This window comes from Canis lupus, chromosome 13, assembly GCF_011100685.1.
Source record: "Canis lupus familiaris isolate Mischka breed German Shepherd chromosome 13, alternate assembly UU_Cfam_GSD_1.0, whole genome shotgun sequence".
Classification (NCBI taxonomy): Eukaryota; Metazoa; Chordata; class Mammalia; order Carnivora; family Canidae; genus Canis; species Canis lupus.
The window spans coordinates 46106383-46131773 of record NC_049234.1 but is presented as its reverse complement, the minus strand read 5'-3'; the positions used below and the strand labels follow the sequence as shown (position 1 = coordinate 46131773).

Genomic DNA, 25391 nt, shown 5'->3' with positions numbered 1-25391 from the left:
TTTTATGACTTCACCTGTTATTTCCTTCAAATAAGGAAGGAGGCTGAGTGAGTCTCAGTGAGGCTGAGGTTAGGATTCTTCTTTGACTGATGCTTTTTCCAATTTAGACCTGTGTGAATACTAACCTTGTGTTAGTGTAAAAATGTATTTAATTATTCATGAGTCTGACAAGATCTGTGTTCATTGATTTGTTGTGTATGTAATTCACTGCCTGCATTTCAATCTGGATGTTCGTCTATATTGAACACTTCGGTTTTAGGCCATAGGCTGTTAGAAGGCATGCAAAAGATCCTCTGAACGTGCTGATATAGCACTCAGTAATCAGATGATGTTCTATTTCCATTATGTCAGTGGTGTTCTCAATCCCCTGGACTTTCAAGCCACTGTGCCAATATTGGCAGAAATACTGAACTCTATTACGGTATAAAATTTCCCTATCATTTAAGGCATTGGATTAATGCCTTTCGAATGGAATGTCTGTGAAATTGAGTCGTGAGGCCTGGGTTTTAGACTCACGTTTGCTCCTGAACCTGTTTTGTGATTTTCTTCAAGTCTTAAAACCTCTCTAGGCCTCTTACCCAACCGGCCATACTGGGTATCTTGCTGTCCTCCACTCTCCCATGGTGCTCTCCCACTGCATTTGTAACACCGTGGAGGTAGGACACCTAACCCTCTAATCCCTATTTTATTCATCTGCAAAAGACATAATAATCATCTGAAGTGATTGAGGGTCATGAATGTAAAGAACATCATGACTGAAAATGATAAGAAATCGTAGTTAACTATTATCATCACTATGTTTTTGGGAATAAGATGATGGCTGAACAACTTAACAGAAGCCAGAATATTATTCCTTTTTTTTTTTTTTTTAAGATTTTATTTATTTATTCATGATAGTCACACACACAGAGAGAGAGGGAGAGGCAGAGACACAGGCAGAGGGAGAAGCAGGCTCCATATAGGGAGCCTGACGTGGGATTCGATCTCGGGTCTCCAGGATCGTGCCCTGGGCCAAAGGCAGGCGCCAAACCGCTGCGCCACCCAGGGATCCCCAAAATATTATTCCTTACACGCACTGGCATATATAGAGCCAACAACAAGTTCCCAGAGAACTTCACTCAGCAGTTGTCTTTCCTCTACACCCCAGGTCTGAAGTTCTCGGCAATCAATGGCCTGCAGTACCTGACACCAGTAACACTTCGTAAATAATGGAGGCTAGGGAGTGTGATATTTTCCCAGTATGTCAGAAAAAAAAGCTTCAAATTATCAGTTTATCCTCTAATTTAGTTTGTCATTAATGTATCGGTGGTTTAAGAATGATTGCGGGTTCCCCCTCGCAGAACTTTTCTGTTGAAAGCACTACCCTGAGCCTGGAGGCGGGGGGGGGGGGGGGGGGGGGGGGGGGGGGGGGGGGAGCTCAGCTCAGTCGTTGAGCATCTGCCTTTGGCTCAGGTCGTGTGATCCCAGGTCGTGGGATCGAGTCCTGCGACAGGCTCCTGGCAAGACACCTGCTTCTCCTTCTGCCTGTGTCTCTGCCTCTGTCGCTGTGGGTCTCCCGTGAATAAGTAAATAAAATCTTAAAAAAAAAAAGAAAAAGAAAAAAAGGAAAGGAAGCACTGAAGTGCAACTTTGTACAACTGTTTCACATTCGGAGTGGGCCAAATGGGCTCAACCGTGGGGCTTCACGCTTTAAGCCACGACCTTTTCTGCAGGAAATGTGCATGAACCAAGAGCACCCCCTTCTCCAAGCCTCATGAGGCTGGGTCCCCGAGAGAGAGAGGCCCCTTTTGAGATGCGGAAAAGTTGGGTTCCCGGTCTGCGTGGGTTGCAATTGCTCCTTGGCCCGCGTCTAGTGCTCCCCCAGGACGCGGACGGCTCTTTCGCACCTGCTGCGGCCACTCGCTGCCCGAGCCCGAGCCGGAGCGCGTCGCTGGCCTCCCCTCCGCGCAGACCCCATCCCCTCCCCTCGCGGCGCCCCTTCCCGGGCTGGCCCGACCCGGCTCGCTCCGCGGGTCCCCGCCGGAAGGTCGGACGCCGGGCGCGCACCCCGCGGGGATCCCGGGGCTGCTGCGGGCCGGGCGGCGGGAACGAAGAGGCTGGGTCCCCGCCCCGGCCCCGCCCCGCAGCCCGCGCGACCCCTGCAGGCGCCCGGCGCCCCGGGCGGTCCCCGGTTACCCGCGGGCCCCCGCCGCCTCGGGGTCGACCCGGGGCACCTGCGGGGCGCGGCTGCGGCGGCCACGCGGCCGAGGGCCTGGCCCCCCGCGGCAGCCCGAAGCGGGGGAGCGGGACATAACGCGGCGCGGAGAAGGGGGGCGGGGGGCGCTCGGGGCCTCGGGGTAGGGGCGCTCGGGCTGCGGCGGGGGGCGCACGGGGCGCTTGGGGCGGGGGCGCTCGGGGTGCGCTGGGGACCTCGGGGCGGAGGTGCGGCGGGGGGCTCTGGGGGTAGGGGCGCTCGGGGTGCTCTCGGGGCGCCTGCTGCACGCGGCGGGGGCTCTCGGGGCTCTCGGGCGGGGGCGCTCGGGGCGCGGCGGGGGCGCTCGAGGTAGGGGCGCTCGGGGTAGGGGCGCTCGGGGTGCGGCGGGGGGCGCCGGGGGTAGGGGCGCTCGGGGTGCTCGCTGTACGCGGCGAGGGCTCTCGGGGCGCTCGGGGTGCGGCGGGGGGGCCGGGGTAGGGGCGCTCGGGGTGCGCTCGGGGCGCCTGCTGCACGCGGCGAGGGCTCTCGGGGCGCTCGGGCGGGGGCGCTCGGGGCGCGGGCTGCAGGCGGCGGGCGCACTCGGGCCGCCCCTCCTCCCCGCGCCGCCGGCCGCGGCCCAGGCTCCCTCGCTCCGCCATCCCCGCCTCCCGCCGCCCCGCCCCGCCCCGCCCCCGCCCCGCCCCCGCCCCCTCCTCCTCCGCCGCCCTCCCCGCCGGCCTCCCGCTCCCAGCCCGCCGCCCGCCGGCCCCAGGCCGCCTCCCGCCGCCCGGCCTCGCCGCCGCGCCACCATGGACAGCCCTGTTTTCACCTTATAAAGATGGCGGTGCGGGATCGCTGCAACCTTTAGACTAATGACTGTCCGAAACATCGCCTCCATCTGTAATATGGTGAGTGGCAGCCGCCGCCGCCTCGGGGGTCGCGCCCCGGGCGCGGCGCGGCGCGGCGCGGCGAGGCGAAGAAAGGGACGCGGGAGCCGCCCCCCGCCGGGCGCCCGGGGCGGGGGAAGGGGACTGGGACGGGGACGGGGACGGGGACGGGGACGGGGACGGGGAAGGGGGCGGGGACGGGGGCGGCGGGGTCCGCGCGGCGCGGCCAGAAGTTCCCGGCCCCGCGCTCGGCGGGCGGCCCGCGGCCCCGGGGCGTTGGGGGAGGGCCCGGGCCCCCGCCCCCCGTTCCCCCCCCCCCCGGGCCCCCCGCCCCCTCGCGGCCGCGGACCCGCGAGCCTCCTCCGCCCCGGGCTGCGTTGGGGGCGTCTCGGGGGCGTCTGGGGCGTCTGGGGCGGGGCGGGGCGCCCCCTGCCCTTGCGCCGTCCCCGGCCGCCCTCGCGCGGTCCTGAGTTCGCCCCTTCGGCCGCGTTGACAATGCACTTGGCGGGGGCGGAGCGGTGCCTGGACCGGGCTGAGGCCGGGACGAGGTGCGGCCTCGGGTTGCACGAGGGAACTTCCCCCGGGCGGGGCACGCGGCGTTGCCTGCGGATGCCTCGGGTTCCCCGCCTGGGGAAGGAGGACAAGGTTATTTGGCCGCGCGGCTCGGAGGCCCCGAGGGTGGGGCCGCCCCGGGGCGGGAGGAGGAGGAGGTCGCCAGGGTCCTCCTGCCCCTTCTGCTGCGCGCCCCGCAGAGCGCAGAGGCCGGCGACGTCGGCGACACCTCGGCCCTGGCGGGGCTGGGCCCATCACGTGGCCTCGCTTAACTTGGGTTCCCCCCTGTGCTCTCCCTCTTCAGTTTTTTGCAGGAACAGCCTCGGGCCCTCGGGTTCCCAGGGTGCACCCCGCCGGCACCCCCACTTGTCAGAGCTTCGGGCAGCTCTGCTGGCCCCCGGGAATGAGGGAGGCAGTGGCCCTCCTGGGCAGGGCGAGGGAGCGCGTGCTTTGCCTTCACCCTCCGGGGTCCCCTTGCCCTCCATCCAAGGGCCCCTCCTCCAGCTGGAACACGTGTCCGTTTAATGCCGGTTTGGGGAAAACCTCCCTTGAAGCTCACCGTACAGGCCCCTACAGGGAATCTGAGAAGGCTTGCTGGAGAAGCCTGGGGGTAAGGTGATCGGGGTACCCTTCCCCCGTCACACAGCTTTTTAAATCTTCTGCCCCACATTCTCCTGCAAGATGAACGCGGGGCCACGGAGCATCGGGGAGCCTTGTGGTAGCTCAGGGGTGGAATCGAGACCCACAGGCGCTGGCTTCAGTTTTCAGCGCTGTTGGACGTCGCTGCTGCGGGCAAATGCAGAGCAAATGCTGGGGCTTCCCAGGGTGAGAGCCGCAAAGGTGTTGGCGCAGGACCAGGTAGATGTGGTGGGTGGCTCCTGGAGCCGGTCCATTTCCTCTCCTTTCCTTCCTTCTCCACACAGACACAGGGCTCCTGCCCCTTCCCGTCGAGTGGCATTAACAGTGGCTTGGTGCAGGGAAAAGGTGATGATGCCTTTCTTCCCGATTGCTGTCTCTGCTAAGACCACTTTCTGAGCGGATCTGTGAAACCAGAGCAGCTCTCGTGCGTGCTGAGTGGCCTCAGCCTCCCAGCTCCTGGTGGTGTTCCCCCCCTGCTTGCCTGGGGTGATCCCTCTCTATAGGGAAGTAGACTGGGAACTCCAGAGCGACCATGTCCCAAGAGGAAGCCAGCGTCCAGCCGTCCCCGCACCGCCCCAGTGCGGCTGGGGCTTCTTGGCACACCTGGGCATAGTGTCACCACCAGTGTCCCATAAAACTCAAGGAGGCGGGCTGCAGGGAAGACGTGCTCTCGTGCAGGCTGTGTTGGCAGAGTTGACACCTCGTGCTGAGTCCCTGCGAAGGGCACCAGAGTTAGGATCTTCGCCCGGGTGAAGGGAGGAGCCAGTAATTCCTAAGTAGGGATTTTTCTGTGCCCGTCTGGACACTGTGTCTGGAGCCAAGTGCAAGTCCTGGTTCTAACACGTACCAGCTTTTTGTCCTTGAACAAGAAGTTGCTGTTTTACTTTCCTTGTTCAGAAAGAGGGGATGACAGTGGTCCCTGCCTCATTAGCCTGTCGTATTAAATGAACTCCTGCCCTACAGGGCCTAGTACATAGCGAGTACTCAGTGAGGACTAGCTGTTATTATTAACATCTTTCTCACTGTTATGTCACCTTCCGATGGTTTAAAGGACAACAAAGATGATCCGTTCTTGGACCTGGTGGAAGCAGCCACTACTACAAACAAGCCCCACGTTCATTTATGCAAACCACGCCGAAAGGCAGTAGTATACAAGGGCTGGGATGGGAATCCTTAGCCCCGCCCCGTGTAAAAGCCGGCTCCGGTCACCCCTGTCCCTCCCAGTCTCACTTCCCACGCCAGGAGGCTTGGTGATGAAGACACTGCTGTCTTTTCACCTGATCAAACGTACATTTTCACCAGACCCCTGTCTAGATTCTTCACTGGATGATGAATTGTTTCCAGGTAGGTCTTGTCTGAATCTCTGTTTACTGTTTAGTTTCTCTCTGGGGCTCTAATTGGGCTTTTCCACTCCTAACATGATTAGGTCCTAGCTGGTTTGCGTAGCTGTTGTAACAGCAAGTGCCAGTTGCTTTTTTTTTTTTTTTTTTTTTTTTTAAGGAGGCACATTGACATATTTTAAGCAGGATGATGTGTCCAGAAAGGGTGTTAAAAGACTAGGTAAGACTTGAGCAAGCCGAGACCTAGCTTTGAAAGGCAGATTTGTTTCTTCAACCAGACAAGAAAGGACCCAGCAGAGCAGAAACACAACTTGTAGCCAATCCTTTCTGTGATCGAGAAACGAGCACCTTCTTTTTCCCCCTCACACTTCTGCCGGTTTTAGTTATCGGGGTGTTGGAAAATATCCACATCCCTCTGCTTGTCTCCTTCCCCACTGAAGTTTTGTGGTCCACTGGAAGTTTAATGATCGTTGCTATTTGTTTCAGTTTTACATCCATGTGAACTCCTGCCATAGTGATCCTTGATCAGCTTGCTTGTGTCAGCTTAGCCACACAGCGTGTCTGGTTCAGAGATAGTAAAGCTTGTTTGGCTGGTGTGTTGTAATTTTTAAAAGGTACTAGCTGCTGCCAAGCATGAGGAAATGTCCCTTGTTGATAATCCTCTGATTTTCTGTCCAGATCAATGGATTTAACTCCCTTTGTATTTTTGTGGCCCAACAAATGGAAAGTTGTGGGGTTTTGTTGTTGTTTTTCCTGGTTAAGATTTCAGTTGGAAGAGCCTGGGAAATTTTGTGAAGAGGCAGCGTTTGTTGAGGAGAAACCAAATGCGTCCTCTAGAAATGTGACTTGTACCAACGCAAATTGGTCTGAATCCTCGAAATCTTAAATTCGTTTGTTGATAGCGCCGTAAGATGTACTGTAGAGAAAATGCCGTGTGTCAGATAGACTCTGTTTTTGTCCCCATAAGCACCCATTTGTTGAGGATCGGCTATGAGGCTATGAGCGTGTTGGCATATACTGCTGTAGGTGCTTCATAAATGAATGAGGGGAGTCCCTATCCCCATGGAACTCAGCAGTTTCTTATTTTGTGGGCACAGCATTGGTGAAGACTCAACAGTTTCAATCCGGTGTGTTATCTGCACAGATGAAGGTTGAACAGAATTTCAGAAGCAATACAACCAAAAGACTGATGAACACAGCAGGATGTTTCTTAATGTAATTTGCATTTGACCAGAGTCTGATTATCTTTTGTTTTATGTGAGGACATGACTACAGTCAGTGTAACTTAGACCTGGCATCTGTTCTTCCTGTGGCTCTTTAGTTCAGCCTGAGCGTGATGGTGCCTTTGGACAGGTGGTTGTATTTCTTGAGACGTTAGTCTTTCTCACCTTGTAAAGCTGGGTTGTCCATTTTTTTTGGGTTGTCCGAGGCTTCTTCATGAACAATATTTCTTAAGAGTCTTTATTAGAAACCTCTTTCTCAAGATGGGGCGAGCATCTGAAAGATCAATTCAAGGCAACGTGTGAAAAGCCTGATGAAGAGGGAGGAACCGAGGTGGGTAGAGGTCAGGGAGCTGATCCCCGGTCCATCCCTGAGGATGCTGGTGTCAGAAGCTCAGGGAAGAATAGAGGTTTTGAGGATTTCCCAAAAGAGGATGCACCCAGGTGGGGGGTGCAGGGGTGGTCCACGGCCAGTGGGTTCACTTTCTCTCTCAGTCTTCTTTGGGCCAGTGGCAGCGACCTACCGTTGACTGACGCAGCACACAGATGGGAAGTCTTTTGGAAGGCAAAATGTCCTGTGAGGATGGAGTGGTGACCTTTGGCCTCACCAGCACCGCCAACCGCAGGAGAAGTACCAGCCTCTAGCTCGGGACTGACCCACCGCTATTTCACTTTGAAACTCCTCAACACAGTACATTATGAACCAAGCACTATCATTTTCTTTTTTTTTTAACAGCTTTATTGACATACAATAAACACATATTTAAAGTGTAAAAAAAAAAAATCTCCTTCTGTTAATTGTCTAGCAACCATTTAAGGACTTAAGCACCTTACTTAAAACTGTGTCGAATTTACCAGCCATTAGCATTTTAACATTCATTGGACAGTCCCAGGATATTATTGGACACCATAGTGAGTGCCATATTTGAATTGTTTTAAATAAATGAAATCACCCTGATATGAAGGGAAAGTAGAATTAGCAAAAATTTGAAACTAGAGGATTGTGTAGAGGTCGTTTTATCTTGCTAAATCAGTCACATGAGGCAGTGTTTTGAGACTGTTGGAAAATGTTTTTAAGATTTAAAAAAAATATCTATGTACATCTTGTAATTTGGGAGAAGGCGTAATTTGTCTCTTCCTCTGGTACTGTTGCTTCTCATTCTTAAAAGATAATTGGAGACTGTAACCTTAGATTAATGTATCATCTGGGAGTGGATAAAGTCATGTGTGAGGATCTACTGTGATAGTTGTCAGATTTTAAAAATTGCAGCCTGGGGTGGGGTGGGCTAACGTGGAAAGAAAAATTCTCTTCTTCTGGTCTCCCAGTCTAATATGTAGATGTTTGTGTTGGGTCAGGACCTGACAATTAGGCCTATAGATTTTTCTCTGTCTTTTCTTGGAATCCTAGAGGAAAACAAAGTTGAATGCCAATATTTACTTAGCGTGAAAGATTGCAATATTATTTTCTAGATATCAACGTGGTGTTCCATTTCACCCATACGATAAAACCTACTTATTTTTTAACTGGTGTGGAATTTTGGTGGTTTGGGTTGTAATGGAAATTCAATTCAATTTTGGTTCTCTTTCCATTTAAGAGAAATTTCTGTAGTTTCCATGTCCCTTTTCTCCCCAGCCTGGCGTGTCTAGTTCATCGAAATGACTTGAGACTTTATGATAGTGTTTAATTTTGCGGTGTCATCATCAGAAAGGTATCTCCTGGTGGTTTTATCTGTAGCCCACCCTTGGAGCCAGCCCAAAGCAAACAGACTGGAAGAGTTTGGTGTCTTTTAGTCTAGTTAATGCTTCTGGCCTAAATATTTTAATGTACATTGTTAGAGTTGCCTTCAATTGTGGTGAAACCACAATTGCTAATATGAGGGTTTGAAACGCCTTGCTGATCTTTTAAGAGGAAAAGCCACCCCAAAATGAACGAGCAGATACTTTGAGACAAGTTCTGCGTGAACAATCAATCCTGGCATTAAGGCTTTTTGGAATGTTTCTGTCCTGAGATGGTTGCCAAGAATTTGGGGTATGTTGTAAGTCCTCTACGTGAAATTTTACTACAATTTTAAGAATGGTTCTCTGTGCTGGATATTTGTTAAGAGTATGGAAGAAACCCCATGGGTTCTCCAAGCTTCACTTTTCACCTGTTGGTCCAGTCTCCTCCTGCCCATCCAGGTCTGATGCCATTTTCAGGGCCCGATCGTGCTTTAAAGTACTTTAGACTTGGGACTCTTCTGGGTGGTGATACATTTCGGGCCTACTGAAAAGTGTGGAGAATCATAGAGGGAACACCGTGGGTTTCCATCCACCACCCAGTGAGGAGATAAAATACTACAAACACAAGCGAACCCTTCCTCAGTTCACTCTTCCTTCCTCCGGACACTGACCACTATTTCAAACTTGGCATTTATCATTTGTGTTTATAGACTTTTACTAGGTATGTACATATATTCATTAACCAGATGTATCATCATTTTATCATGTTTTAGACACGCTCTCTGATACTAAACTTCTCCTTCTCGGTTTGCTTTGGTTTAAACTGTGGTTTTGGGATTTATCCATTAAAATGCACGTAACTCTAGGTTATCAACCGCCGTACGATACTCCTCACGAATATGCTACGATAGATTCATTTTATCGTTGGTGCACCCTTGGGCTTACCATGTTTTGCGTTGGTCATGACAGATTTGAACCTGTCTCCCTATGCTCATGTTTAAAGTTTCTCTGTGGTATATACCTTGAGGAGAAATTGCTGGATCACAGGAAACGGGCATCTTCAACTCTTGACCTATTGCCTGATTGCTCTCCGAAGCAGTTGTGCCAGTTTGCATTCCATCCAGCAGCGCTGGGGAGTTCACCTGCTCTCCGTGCTTGCAGGCACCCAGTATTGTTTGTCTTGATGTTGTGCCAGTCTGATGGGTGTGAAGTGATATCTTTGTGACTTAACAGGTTCACTCTCCTGTTTACTAAGGGGCTGAACATCTTTTCCCGTGTTGCTTGTGTTGGGTTGGTTTTAATCCGGGGACTCCAGGGCAGTTTCCCAGCTTTGTCTGAAAATAGGGAGAGGGAGAGGAAGAGGATGCAGGGGGAACCCCATGGGGAGAGCAAAGAACAGGTCCAGAACGGTTGGGAAGGGATGGAAGCTAGAGGTTGAGGGAATGATGACCAGGAGGTGAGAACATGCAGCAAGCAGATTATAGACCAGAAGCGAGAGGATCGTTGATTGAGTGTTGAGGCTACATTTGGCATGCGTCATTGTCCTGGCCATGTCTCTCTGATTGAGGTACATTGTCCATGTTTTTTTTTGGGTTTTGTTTTAAAGATTTTATTTATTTATTCATGAGAGACAGAGAGAGAAAGGGAGAGGGAGAAGCAGACTCCCTGCGGGGAGCCCAACGTGGGACTAGATCCCAGGACCCCAGGATCATGACCTGAGCCAAAGGCAGATGCTCAACCACTGAGCCACCAGCTGCCCCGTCCATGCTTTGCTGAACATTGTGTCCGGGGCCTCTTCCATTGAGCACAACAGCAAGGCTGGACTTCGGAAGTTCTCCTGTTCACCCAGTCGCTTTTTGAAGTTCTTTTGGGAAGGCAGCGTGCTTCTCTGGAAACCATGCTGCAGTGAATGTTCTCGTTCGTGTCTTCTTTGCACAGGTGCCTTCGTTTCTCCGGGGTCCAGGCCCTGCAATGGAAGTGCTGCTCATAGGATGTGTCCGGCTGCAGCTCTGCTAGGTGTTGCCAGACGGTTCCCCAAAGTGGTTGCAGGAAACAGAGTTTTTCTGATGTGCAGCTTCCGCGGCCCTCATCTCAGTTTCTGACTGTCCAGAGGCGTAGGGAGATCTGGGGTGGGTTTTAGGCACCTGGGAATTTTTTTTTTTAACATGTGCCACAGCTGATTTTGATCTGCCTCCGAAACCAAGAAACTACTGTGTCAGACTGGCAGCTCCACAAGGACAGGAGCTCCAGGTACGTGTCCACTGCTGATTTCTTAGCATTCAGCGCAGGGCCTGGCATGTGCTGGGCGCTCAACAGATGGTTACTGGAAAACTGAGCGAAAAGCTGTAAGCCTGGTAGGATGGAAGAGATGCCTGCAGTCAAGCAGTGCTCCTCGGATTTTACTGTCCACAGAAATTACCTGGGGATCCTGTTAAAATGCAGAGTCTGATTCTGTAGGTCTGGAGTGGGGCCGAGAGTGTGCGTTTCGGGCATGGCCAGATTCTCCTAGCTTGGGGCGCACACTGAGAACAGCCAGTCCCCAGGCGGGGAAAGAACGTGATTCCTTCCTCCATCCAGATCTAAAGTGGACGAGTTTGGGATTCGGGACCCTAGATGGCAAAGCCTACTTCCTCATCTCTTTGGAACACAGAAAGGCAGGTGACAAAGTATCTTTCCCATGGCACTTTTGGGAAGACCCGAAGGAGATCCTGCTGCCTATGGAAGCATTTTGTGGACTGTGATGTGCTCGCACATGTTACGTTTTATAATTTTCACTCTTGTAGGGGATTAATGGTTTCCTTCAGTTTGCTCAAATCACAGAGCTGTTGTTAAACTGAACAGATTTGGGGGAAGCTACCAATAAGTTCCAGTAGTTTATAGATATACCAGAAACCATGAACGACACACACTGACATCCGAACATCACTGTTTTTTTGGAATTCTGCTTCCGATCTGACCTGCTGTCTAGTGGGCATTTTGAGAGGAGTGGGATGGGGGGAGGAGGTTGGGCCAGAGCAGAGGCAAAATTCACCTTGTGTGGTTTTGACTGCAGGTGCTGGGAAGTGGGGGGTTCCCTTCTCACTGGTTTGTGGTAGGAGGAGGAATGGGGCTAGAGAGAGGCCCACTGCTCTCCCCCACTCAGCTCTGCACTGTAGCAGATGCCAGGACAGTAGAGAGGCTCTCTGATTTACTCCGCAAGTCAGACACTTCTTAAAGTGGGGGGTGGGGGGCTCCAAATAGCTATTGGGTATTAATTGATCTACTGTAGGTATAATCAGAGTTATTCAGGGTAAACTAGGCTGGGGGTCCTCCTAAAGTTAAGCCATCAAAGGACACAACCTTTTTTTTTTTTTTTAAGATTTTATTTATTCATGAGACACACACACACACACAGAGGCAGAGTGCACAGGCAGAGGGAGAAGCAGGCTCTATGCAGGGAGCCCGATGTGGCACTCGATCCTGGGACTCCAGGATCACACCCTGGGCTGAAGGCAGATGCTCCACCGCTGAGCCACCCAGGCGTCCCAGGACACAGCCATTTAAATGCAGCATCTCAGGGTGCTTTATTTATTGGGGCTATCGGCTCATCCATGTGAGAGAGGCAGTGTAGTATAGTGAGAGGAGAGCAAATAAAATAAAAAAGTGACATTCAGAACTAGTGTGTGTTGTATGCTATAGTTTCTTTTATTCCCAACCTTCATTATATCTTTTTATTCCCTATGTCTTTGAACCACTTGAACTTCGTAGTAGTTCTCCTTCAATGCGTTCAACTTCTTTTAATTTGGCCTCATTTTGTGTTAAGACATCTGATATTATGGGTTCGATGAGCTAGTTATATGCTTTTCTAATGCCTATCAAAAACATACTTGCTATAGATATAAATATCAAATCATTATGTTGTACACCTGAAACTAATATAATGCAGTGTGTCAGTCTTACCTCAATTGAAAAAAAAACACGTAATTGCTAGAGTTAAGTGTTCATACTTGTACCACCTAAAATGATCTCACCTCCCTCTGGGATTCATGGTTCATAATTTGGGGGAGGCACTGGCCCAGATAAGAGGTTCATTATGATAATTGAAATAACTGGCTATTGGAGGAACACTTTTTTTTTTTTTTTTAAAGGAATCTCTGTGTGCAGCGTGGGTCTTGAACTCATGACCCCGAGATCAAGAGTCGCATGCTATACCGATTGAGCCAGCCAAGCACCCCTAGAGGAATATTGTTAAACTGGATTGTAGATTTACAGGTCGGTCGGCTTCCCTGAGAGGCAGGTTAGCCTGTGGAAGGGATCTGGTTGGACTTTCCACAAGTCCAGATCGGATGTGAAGGTTCCATTGTTCCCACTCTCAGACTGCTCGTCACCCATCACATAGGGGTGACAAGAGAACTTCCGTCCCTGGGGCATTGTGGGGCTGAAATGGAATCATGAGTCTAGCGCTTAGCCCAGGGCCTGACCGCTTTACTACTGTCTTCTTCTAGTGCCCCTGTTTTTTCCACCAACACTGGAGTCCAAATGATGGAGCGGGAAGCGCCCCGGTACCTGAGGTCCCAGGTTCCAATGTTGACCCGGCCGCTTTGTAGTTTTCCCGACATTGGGCAGACGACTTAGGCCTCTCCAGGGGATGAGATGTTAATAATTAAGGACCATTCCTGCTGGTGAGCAGTGGTGAGAAGAGGAGCACCCCATTGCAGCCCTAGTGTGGCTTCCAGTCAGAGACAGGACTAGGGTTGGGGCAAGCCCAGAGGGGGCTGAAGGAGGAAGAAGCTGTGATTTCCAACTGAGATGGCCAGTGCTGGACACAGCGCTGATGGTGGCAAAACGTTTGTAATCATCAGTCAGGATACGGTGTCCTTCCCTTTCCTGATAAAGGAGGGCGCATTGTGAAGTCAAAGACTTCTCGCCGTCTGATAACCGTCTAACAAACCCTTCTGTATAACCTGGCATACCCAGTTCGGTGTTCCTAGCTAAGGAGTAGCCAAGCTCAGTGTTTTTTTTGTTTTGTTTTGTTTTTTTTTAATGACAAAGTTTTTAAAGAGGTAGCATGAGTGCCCATGCTAGAAGTTTCCAGTAGCAGAAAAGGATTTAATATTGGTAATAGTTGCATCCTCCGACTCTTGTCTCTGGCGCGGGTCATTTTCGTGGTTTCTTCTGCTTCCGTGCAGCAGCGTACGCACATATAAGGTATGCTTATGGGTCCCTTGTAGTTTTTAAAAACCCAGCTAGAGCTTTGAGCATGGGCTGATGCGTCCCGATGTGCCCCTGGCTCCCTGTGCCTTGGAGGTGGCCTGGTGCTCGTCGGTGAAGGGCATCCTCATTCTTTTTTAATGCCTGCGGAGTATTTGGTTGCTTGGATGCACCGCGTTCCCTTACCCAGAGCCCCGCTACTGGGCGGTCTGTGGTTTTTACCAGCCTTGCTGTTGGGAACAGATTTCCATATGTCCACATGTCATTGCGCATATGTGGGACGAGAGCCCACGACTCCCTTCTTTGAAATGGATTCGCGGTTGTAACTTGGACAGATTTTGCCAGATTGCCCTCCACCGGCACCACGTGCGACTCTGGTTACCCACGGCCTTGCCAAGGCAGCGTGTTCTCCAGAAACCCTGTGCTCCTTTGCCAGTCAGGGGCAAAAAATCGTGTCCTGGTATATTTTTAGGTTGCGTTTCTCTTGTTAGGAGTGAGCCGGAGAGGCTATTCACACGTTCAGGAAAACAAGCTCGATTTCATTTAACTGTTTTGTTCTTGGCAATTATTTCCCCAGTCTGCAGGGAAGGGCTGGTTTTACTTTTATTTTCAATCTGTCGCAGACTGATGTTTTTGTAAAATACAATAAAAAAGAGAATCATTAGCCAAGTGGGATTAAAAACTCCGAAGAGACATGAGCACACAAGGCCCTGTTTTCTTATGATGAAACCTGACGGATACGGAATCCCTCCATCCATATATTCTTTTTTTTTCCTTTTTTGGATCCATCCATACATCTTAACCTGCTTTTAGTTGTGAGTTATTAGCCTTGATAACGCGGCCATGGGGTGCCCCCTACTCCTCTCTTTTCTCCCATCGCCGCCCGGTTTGGGGACGAGAGAAGAGAGTGCAGGACTGTATGTTTTCTGCTCACGGTCAGTCCTGGGTAGGTCTTTATCCGATGGAGCAAAATAGCTCTGATGGTGCAGGACCACTCCCGGGGGGCAGGGGGGCCACGCAGAGCCGTCGGGTACATGGGTCCCTGCCATGCCCCGTGCCGTGGGGTGGGGTACCCGTGTCCTGCCATTGTCATTGACGGGGACCTCAAGCTTGAATTACTACAGGCCCTGCATGGAGAATGCTCACAATCACCCTATTAGTCACATTTGCACAGTTGACCTCCCAGACCCCTGGGCCTTTGCGGGGATCCCTGGGCCCTGCCAAGCTGCTTTTCTGGGAAGTGATGTGATGGGAGGGGTTCCTGGGAGGGGAGGTGCTTGAGAGACCCCAGAAGCCAGACGGCATCCTGGGGTGGGTGGTGGGTGGAGGGGTGGGGAGGGAGGGGTGGTTTGCAGAACCCCCGACTGGGAATGAGTCTTTGCCTCCAGAGCACGGTGTTCAGTGACCACCGCCCCCCCCCCCCCCCCCCCCCCCCCCCCCCCCGCCTCCTTCAGCTGCAAGATAGACACACATACCAGCATCTTTTGTTCTGCATTTTGAGTCGCAGTGTTACCTTTGCACGAGGAGGTTGTTACGCTGTCGCTGGACGTGTGGAGAGCTGTCTTGCAAACCCGAGCTCCTCTTTAATGTCCCTTCCTGTGATGACTTGAGATCATCGTGTCATCATGTGTCCCAGGGTCGTCCTTCTTCAATAGCAGACGTTTTTGTTTCTGTGTTGCGATCATTAAGTGAAGTCATCCTGAGATTTTTTGCTTTTTTCCTCGCTTATTTTTCCCTACATATCACAGGAGGCTTGGAAATGACCTGCTATGGTGGCGCAGAATGAAAACGTCCTTGAGCGGCCTTCTTGGGGACGCTGGCCCCTGGGGAGAGCCGGAGAGGCCCGGGAGGCGGAGGGGCGCCCTCGCACCCAGTGTTGGGGCTGCGGTGTGACGGTATTCAGATCGTGAGTGTACACCTGACCTCGGCAGGAGCCTGAACCCCCACTAACCTCATTTCCCTCAGCTGTGAAATAGGCCTTGTGAGTCCCCGGGAGGGATTTTGCTGGAGAGAGAGTTTTGTGTAGTGTTGCTCACCGGGACCGGGTGAGTAGATCAGGGGTCCGTGGCCCCCTGGGGGTTAGGGGACGAGGCGGTGTGTGGCCAAGGGCCAGAGAGCACACACTCAGAAGGAGCTCTGGCTCTCGGCTTGCGCCCTGTGTCTGCAGCTGTGGAATTACTAAAAATATGAATGAAAAGGTCGTCTCCCCTGACTGGTGGTCAGGAGTCTGGGCTCTGAGTCTGAATGGCCTACATTTGAGTCCCGTCTCTGCCTTTACAGGCTGAGTGAACGTGGGCAGCTTCCCTGCATTTCTTCACGAGTCAAACACAGATAATATGTGTAATCTGGCTTAGGCTAGTGGTTAAGATTAAGTGAATTATGTAGACATGAAGTCCCTGGGTGAGTGGCACATACCACTTACCTGTCCTCGTTTGCCAGATTTGTTCACTTTGCAAATTTATTTAAGTGCCTTGTACAGCAGATGCTCCGTTAGGCCCCAGCAATCCAGTCAGACCTAACAGAGTGTGTCCTCCTAGAGTTCGTGGTCTGGCGTAGAGAGATTAGCAAGCTTTTCGGTAAATATATTGGGCTTCCTGGGCCTTAATGTCTCTGTCACAACTACTCTACTGTTGTGAAAGTGGCTGGAGGAAATAAATGGATGACTGTGGCCGTGTTCTAATAAAACTTTATTTACAAAAGTGGTCGTGCCAGATTTGGCCCAGGGGCCATCGCTCGCCACCCTGTGGTTCGGTGGGAAAACACGTTAAATAATCACAAGTATGTTACTACAAATCGTGATAGGTTTTATGCAGCTACATACAGGATTCCGTGAGAGAAAAAGGTCAGGGAAGGTGGCTTTGAAGAAGCGGCGCTGAAGCAGAATGGTGAGGAGAAGGTAGCCGGAAAGAGCGGTCGGGGGGCGTAGCTCAAGGGGCTGGGGAACTGGCCTCTTGGCTCAGAACTATAGCCTGCATTTCTATCATTTAGAAGTACAGCAGATATTTTGCAGCCTGCTTTGGATTAAAAAAAAAGGGGGGTCCCTGGGTGGCGCAGCGGTTTGGCGCCTGCCTTTGGCCCAGGGCGCAGTCCTGGAGACCTGGGATCGAATCCCACGTCGGGCTCCCGGTGCTTGGAGCCTGCTTCTCCCTCTGCCTGTGTCTCTGCCTCTCTGTCTCTCTCTGTGTGTGACTACCATAAATAAATAAAAATTTTAAAAAAAAGGAAAATTTCCATATCTAATTCATACCAATTCTCTTCCCCCCTCCCACTCCCTCACCCCTGTTAGAATCAGATGAGCAAGCGTGTTAATAATTAACACGTTTTGGGGTGCCTGGCTGGTTCAGTCAGTGGACCATGTGATTCTTTCTTTCTTTCTTTCTTTCTTTCTTTCTTTCTTTCTTTCTTTCTTTCTTTCTTTCTTTCTTTCTTTCTTTCTTTCTTTCTTTCTTTCTTCCTTCCTTCCTTCCTTCCTTCCTTCCTTCCTTCCTTCCTTCCTTCCTTCCTTCCTTTTTTTTTTTTTTTTTTTTTTTCAGAGAGATTGCATGAGAAGGGGAAAGAGCAAAGGGAGAGAGAGGGGGAAATCCCAAGCAGACTTCACACTGAGCGTGGAGCCTGACAGGGGGCTTGATCTCACAACCCTGAGATGGTGACCTGAGCCCAAATCAAGAGTTGGATGCTTAACCCACTGAGTTAAGCCCCTGGAGTATGTGACTCTTGATCTCAGGGTTGTGGGTTTGAGCCCCACATTGGGTGAAGAGATTATTTAAAAATAAAAAAGAAAAAAAATCTAAAAAGAAAAAAAATACACACACACTCTCAAATACATTTTGTTATGCATTTTTTTGGTAGCTTTTTTTCCTATTACATTGTTTGCCTTATATTATTGTCCGTATCTAAAAACTTAGAAGTTTGAGCAGCAAGATTGCGTATTCATTGTTAGGTATAAAATACTTTTTGATGCTGTTTTCTCTTTTTGCCTTGTTAAGCTTAATTTTTTTTTTTTTTTTTCTGTTTTTTCCCCTATTTGGCTAAAGATTCACGGAGCTGAAAACCATCTGGGGGAAAAAAGCCATTTTCCTATTGATTACATCCTGAGTTTTTCCTGACTTCCAACCTCAATTTTACATTTCCTTCAAACACGTTGCAGCTCTGTAGAGATTTTGCAGAAAAGGACAGATGTGCTGCTGCTCACTGTGGATATTTCAAGGGATGCTTTGGAGTTAGGGGTTTGTCTCTACAACTTCGTGACCTCTTCAGGGTTTCGATTTTTGCCATTCTGGGATTTCCAGGGGACTCTGCTTCCTTGAGAGTCAGTATGGTGCAGGGGTCGGGAGCATGCTGGTGTGTGCTCAGACCCTGGTCCACACTTGGCTGTGCGAACGTGGATAAAGGTACCTACCCCCTCTGGGCCCCAGTTCTCTTATCTTTAACATGAGGGCAACAATGGCATTCACCTCATAGAGTTAAATTGTGAGGATGAAAGGAACAAAATACGCATCACATCCTCGCGCAGTGATGGGCATGGTAAGGATGCTTTATCTGTTATCATTACTAATCACCGCTAGGGAACCTGTGACTGTAGCTGCTCTTTAACCAGGCTTGCATCTGACTCATCCTGAGATCTTGGGCTGCTTCACCTCATTTTTGTTTCCCACTGTCTGTAGGGCTGTAGGCGTGACCTTTAGTCACGGGAAGTCAGGGAACACCAGTCCTTTACGAAGGCTAGTTCTCTGTGTACGTTTGTACTTTGAAAACCTACCTGATAAGTAGCCTGGCCTTTAGAGCATAGAGCTGAAAATGTGTCTTAAGCAGCAACATTCACTTGTCACATAGCTTTAATTCCTGGTTTATAATTAATGACTTGTTTTCTGTGTACTTAGAAATCCTTGTGTGTCATCTGCGGCCTTTGGTGCGTGTGTTCCTTCTTTACTTTGCACAAAATCAGAAGAGAGCCTGCCTGTCCTAGGATGCCAAAAAAAAGGGGTGGGGCGGCTATCCTGAGGTTATCGTGAGCAAAGGAGGCTTACTTCTCTGGGCCTTGTTTTTTTCCATCTGTGAAATGGGTCTAGTTGATCTCTAGGGACCCTTCCCGACCTCTGGGGAGTTTTGTTATTGCTGTTGTTCAGGCACTCCCAAACTGTGGCAATATTCTCATTGGCTTTTATAGATCTTGCAATGCCATCGTTCTGATTATATCATCCTCTCGAGCAAGATCCTATCTCCTTGTTATCCCCCCATGGAAGAAATTCTAATATGCTTTCCATATAAACTGCTTTTAAAATTGCTTTAAAAAGAAAATGCCTTTCTATACCCATCTCAGGCATCTATGATTCGGCCTGCCCGGTGGTGGTGGCGGTGGTGGTGGTTGTTTATTTGGTGGTTTTGTAGCCCCCCTCGGCAGTCACAGAATTGCTCTCCGAAGTGCTTTGAAGAGCTAACATTACAGTCTTCTTGTTGGAACGTGTCCCAGCCCGGATTCTATTTTTAATAAAGTGTGGCGCATTGTTTTTCAAAGGTTACCAAATTTTTTACTGATGGAAATGAGATCTTTGTGTTTCTGTACCTCCGGACCCTGTGATTTGCCACCACGGAGAAGGTTTTTGTTCAGCATCTGGTCACGGAGCAATTATCTTCAGTGCCTCCCACCTCGCCTCTTGTGCCTCTGTGCAGGGCGCCAGCAGGAGAAGGGTAGGCCCTCGGGTCTGTGGTGCACCTTGCAGTTTACGGAGTGCTGGTGACATTCCCACTTTGGCTTCGGAGCAGTAGGTTGGCTGGATGCCCCCCACCCTTCCCCCACCTCTGCCAGGGAACCGAGGCCAAGAGAGGGAAGGGACCAAAACCCAAGGTGGATTCATACCAGGAGGGGAAACAGTGGCCAAATACAGTCTGAATTGTGTGCCATGGGCTTTAGGTTAACTGGTCTGCAGGATGTCAGTCTGCTGATTTTTATTAAACATTTTTTTGTATGGCAAATAATAGATGCTCGCAGTAAAAATTGTAAATAGTTGGGAAGAGAACACGGAACAGCCCCTTGGTGACCTCGTCATGTCCCAGCCCCACTCCTAGACCCCAGGGATAGTGATCATTTCTCAGGGATTCTGTTTGTTTTTTACTATTATTGTTTTAAGATTTTATTTATTTGATAGAGCACTAGCAGGCTCCAGAGGGAGAGGGAGAAACAGGCTCGATGCCAGGACCCCGGGATCATGACCTGAGCCAAAGGCAGATAATTACCCGACTGAGCCCCACCGGGGGCCCCTCTCAGCTGTTCCTGAAGGGGTTTCATTAGCATGTACACGGTGAACGCAGGTGGGCTCGGTCTGCTGTGTCCACTCCATGTGCCCCCCATATAGGTGCCGGGCAGAAAGTAGGGCGTGCTGTGTGTTGATTAAATGAATATGACATGTCCAGTATTGTCCTGTACATTGTCACTCTCTAGCATGTTTTAACTTATCCCTGTATCTTGGACAGATTTGCATAGCAGTACCTGTGTGGCAACTTTACATCTTCTTTTTTTTTTTTTTTTTGGATTTATTTATTTGAGAGACAGTGAGTGCGTGAGTGAGCAGGAGAGAGCCAGAGAGAGGGAGAGAGAGAATCTGAAGCAGATTCTGAGCTCAGGGCGGAGCCCAACACGGGGCTTGATCCCACAACCTCAAGATCATGACCTGAGCTGAAACCAAGATTGGGATGCTTAACCCACGGAGCGCCCCCCCCCCCCCACCAGGTGCCCTGCAACTTTTCTTTCTTAAACAGCTGCATGGTATTCCATCATATGGATTACTATAATTTTCTAACCAGGTCAGGTTGTTTCTAACTTTTTTTTTTTCTGTTAAAAAGCTTGCCCGTGAGGACCCTCTGAGGTACCAGTGGCTGGTTGTTGTTCCCTCAATATCCATTTTCCATTTCTAGCTGGTCACAGCTGCTCAGGGTGAAGCTAGCCACCGCTGCCAAGCTCCCTTGCAGCGAGGTGTGGATGCCATACAGGTGCCCCAAGTGGGAGGCAGGAGTTGCGTGGGTGAGGTTTCCTATTGCTGCTGCAAAAAATTACCACACACTTAGTAGCTCCAAATGACATACTTATTCTCCTAGAGCTCCAGAGGCCAGAAGTCCTAAAGTCAAGGTGTCAGCCAGGCTGCCCACCTTCCAGAGGCTCTATGAGAGAACGCATTCCCTTGCCTTTTCCCGTTTCTGGAGGCTGCCTGCCTTCCGCGGCCCAGGGCCCTTCCTTGGAACTCTGCTCCTGTTGGCCCGTCTCCTCACCGACCCCCGCCTCTTGCCCCCTTCCTCTATGGGCCCTTGGGGTTACACTGGGCCCACCCAGGTAATCCAGGGCGATCCTCCCATCTCAGGATCCTTAAATTAATCGTACCTGCACAATCTCTTTCGTCATGTAAGCTAACAGATGCAGGTTCCAAGAACTAGGGTGTGGACATCTTTGAGGGGCTATTATTCTTCCTGTGACAGGCACTCCCGGGGCCTGGGGGTGGTCACTGAGGGATTCCCCGAGAAGGGTAATGGGGACAGCCAGGTGAGGAGGCTTGAGGAAGAGCCTTCAGGTGGTGGGTGGGATGGAATTTGAGGTGTCCTGAGGTGTGTGAGGAACAGAACGAAGGCCGTTGAGACAGGGCCAGAGGTACAAGGGAGTGGGTGGCAAGAGGTGATGCCAGAGACAGCAAGGGGAGTCACTGGAAGGTTTTAGAGCAGATTGTATTTACAAAGAATATTTGTGCTGCCATGTTGACAGTGGGGTGAGAGGTGGGCCCATGGGTGTTGGTGGCCGCTTAGGAGGCTGTTACAGTTTAGGGGAGAGACGCCGAAGCTTAAACAGAAGCAGAATGGCCTGAGAGATTGGAGGAGAGTGAACCCACAGATAGGGTGATGGGTGGGTCTGGTCAGACCCCCAGGCGAGGTCTAGTGTCAGCCAGGAAGGAGGCAGCATTGTCATTTACTCCGTGAGGAAACACAGGAAAGGGTTGGATTTGGGGGGAAGGAGAAGGGAATGCTCTAGTTTGGAGCAGATTGATTTTGAGGCCCTGTGAGATAAGCCCTTGGAAACGTCGATATTTATCTGGTCCGAATGAGCTCAGAAGTCAGTTTTCTGGGGTGAAGATGAAGTTTGAAATGGTAGCTGCTACTTGAGGCCACGTGAATGGTTTTTGCCTGGACTCCACGGAGAGGTGTGGAGAAGAAGGAAGAGGGCCTCGGTGCCTGGAGAAGGCTAGCAGCTGGAGTTGGCAGTGTTTGGAGCCCATCGGGTGGGTGCATTGGGTGACGTGGGGATAGAATCCAGAAGGAGAGGCGTGGAGGTGAGGAAGGAGAGACAAGTCTTACAGAGTGTTAGGGAAAATGTCTAACAAATCGTATCAGTCTCCTCTTGCTGATGTAACAGATTACCATTAACTCAGCGCCTTAAACAGTGCAGATTTATTATTTCACGGTTCTGGAGGTCAGAGATCTGAAGTGGGCCTCCTTGAGCTAACAGGAAGGCAGTACAGGGCTACGTTCTTCCCTGGAGGCTCTAGCAGGGACTCTGTCTCGCCTTTTCCAGTTTCTAGAGGTTGCCTGTGTTCCTTGGTTCCTGCTCCCCTTCCTTCGTCTTCAAAATTAGCAAAGGCCAGTTGAGTCCTTCACCCATGGCGTCACTCTAGTCTTCATTCTGCTTCTGTCTCCCACTTTTAAGGATACTTGTGATAACATTGGGCCCACCAAGAGAATCCGGGACACTCCCTCTCTTTTAAGGTCGGCTGATTGGCAGATTTAATCCCATCTACACCAGGTATCTCCTTTTGCCATATAAGGTAATGGAATAATCACTGGCTCTGGGGATTAGGACATGGACATCTTTGGGGGACCTCTCCTATGCCTACACACATACATGTTATAAACGTGTATAAACAGAATAGTATAAAGCCCCACATACCCAGCACTCAGCTTCAACAACACAATTGTATCCCCACTTCTCCCCACCTCACCACTAGATTGTTACTCTTGTTTTTTTTTTTAGACTTTATTTATTTATCTGAGAGAGAGACAGCAGCACAAGAGAAAGCACACAGCTGGATGAAGAGGCAGAGGGAGAGGGAGAAGCAGACCATCTGCTGAGCAGGGACCCTGGCATGGGGCTCCATCCCAGGACCCCAGGATCATGACCTCAGTTGAAGGCAGATGCTTAACTGACTGAGCCACCCAGGCACCCCTCACCACTGGATTATTTAAAAAAAAAACCATAGAAGTTATCTGACTCATCTGTAGTTGTTGACAATAGAGAGTTCTTTAAAGAAGTCAAACTATGATGGGACGATGACACGGGGGGAGGTCACTGGGGGAGATGTGTGGGAGAGTGGGCACATGTGTATTTTTAGTGGGAGAGGCACTTAGGCATGCCAGATTCTTCACTTTGACATTCAGAGCACAGTGTCAACGTCTGCCACAGGCCTTCACGATAGGCATGTTAAATTCTTATGGGAAGGATCTCACTGGAGAGGAAAGATTGGCTTGGCCAAGAGCGAGGTCTCCTTCATTAACAGAGGGACATGGGTTTGAAGGTTTGGGAGTGAGATGAAGGGACTTCCTCTCTGCTGGCTTAATTTAATTCAATTAAAAATTGTTTTCCCTACTGAGTAGGTGGCCAGGGAGCGGCACCAAGGAGATCTAGGGTATGTTGGAGTTTTGATGAGCTCCAGGAAAGTGGGAAACAGTTGTCGTGGCATGGAGATTGAGTGCACCGCAGAGACATGGTTGGAAGCAGGACACGTGTGTCGTTCAGAGCCACTTTGGTGAATTCAGGTGAATCCATCCAGCTTGGTTGTGTGACTTCTGCTAGCATTGCCCATCTGTATGGGTGTATATATGTGTTCAGAGAAGGCAGACAGTTTGGTTCCTCCGGGGTTAGTTGTTGGCCAGGTTGTGTGACCAAAGGGCAAGGTAAGGGTTGTTCGTAAGAACAGTTGAGATCATGATCCCTGGACTCTAAGCTGAGTAAGAAAGAAGAGGGGTGAGAGGTTCTGGGGCATAAATGTAGGTGTGGCTCTGGGATGCCTAAGGAAGCCAGCAGGCCGAGCTGAGCCTGGACCCATTTTTAGGGCAGTGACCAGATCCAGAGTATGTCTTTGGGAGTGGAGTGGAATGAAAGACAGCTGGAAAGTAGGACATCCAGTTACTGAGAGCGGGCTGTGGGAATGCTCTTCCACATGGGGCTCAAGACCACCCCAGATGATGGCAGGAGATGGGGGATAAAGGTCGGTCTTCAGTGAATGGAGGTCAGCCAAGAAGAGGAGACAGGAAGGGCCTTGAGAGCACTGGGTGACAAGAGCCTCAGAAGGGCAGGTGTTCAGAACAGGTTATTACTCCTAAACATCGCCCTCCGTGTGATTAATCACCTCCCCCTCCAACGGGAAAGTATTAATATAGGTAGAAAAAAGCAGACTTGATCCAAGAATTCCTGAATAGCAAAAATCATGGATTAACTTGAGTGTATGGCTACCTCATAAAGAGAGATTTAATGAGCTCTGTCTCCATGTGCTATACTTTTATATCTGACATCCCTCCTGGGCTCTAAGCCATATATTCTAATGCTGCTTCAGATATGGCTGTGGGTGTATTTAATATGCATTATTTATATTGATTTATCATTGAGATGTAGCTTTTTTGATAGCTTTTAGTGATTTTCTCTAAACCATAAAATCCTACTATAATATGGTAAGTATTATTTAAAAGATTCAGCCTTGTATATGGGGTTTATCGTGAAAGGTATGAAAGCCACGCTTGCGCGCACACACGAAAAGACAGTGAGTGAAACTGCCGAACGTGTAGATGTCCACTGAACTAAGAGTCTCCGATGACAGGAAAAGGAATTCAGATTGTCTGGCTGCATAATGGGTGTAGAAGACGAGTGAAAACAAAAGGATATTATGATAAGGGGATGGAATTGCCATTTTTGCTGTGGTTCTGTTTGCTTAAAATTGGGTTATTTTGCATTTAACGTTTTCTTGTTGACAAGTGACCATTTTGGCCGGTTCTCAGCCTACCTTTTGGCCATTCCTTTCTGTGACAGGGGATGCTAATTATATGAATCAAGAATAAGTAGCAGCAGTAGATTTATTTATTTATTTTTTAAATAAAACTTAACTGAGTCTCTTCCTTTCTACGACACCTATGTCCCCAATCTTTGAGATTCTTTTTTTTTTTAATCTTTGAGATTCCATGAACAGAGTCTTCTGTGATAGCCTGAGGAAGGTTATAGAATGGTACTAGAGCCACAGATACATGTGGAGCCTGATTCCACCCCACCCCACCCCCAACTACTTACGTTGTTAGACTGGACTTCAGTCACCATTCTTAACCCTAGCAGACTCATCTGGGCCTTTGGGGAGCAGTGGTGATCTGTGTGGTATTCCTAGTGGCCACTTGGCCCTTAGCAGTTTCTTCAGTGTGGTTGCTCTGCATCGTATTTGTTAAGATCAGGGGCTCCCATGTGTGACTCCTGGGTTCGAGTCCTGGCTCTGTCCCTTACTGACTGTGGTCCTTGGACAGATTTTTAACTGTCGTAAACCTTACGTCTGCTAAATGGGGGTTATGATAGTACTTACTTGTAGGATTGTTGTGAGAATAAATACTGCACATAGTAGGACTATCCAGTAGCTTCTCACTATCTCGTTGAAGCATTAAA

At 50.1% G+C, this 25391-nt stretch overlaps 1 protein-coding gene across 7 annotated transcripts in view; it reads left to right on the top strand.

Annotated features, from left to right (window-relative positions):
- Positions 1 to 25391, top strand: part of USP46 (ubiquitin specific peptidase 46) — a 93324-nt gene that overhangs the window by 30773 nt on the left and 37160 nt on the right. Inside the window, exon 1 of one of the 7 annotated variants that reach the window (XM_038556078.1) lies at positions 2925 to 3081. The exons of 5 other annotated variants lie outside the window; for them this stretch is intronic. In XM_038556078.1, the coding sequence (XP_038412006.1) occupies positions 3046 to 3081 (36 nt within the window). In that variant the 5' untranslated portion in view covers positions 2925 to 3045. Of the gene's footprint in view, positions 1 to 2924; positions 3082 to 5565; positions 5596 to 25391 lie in introns of those variants that run through there. One more of the 7 variants, XM_038556079.1, reaches the window with a different exon arrangement.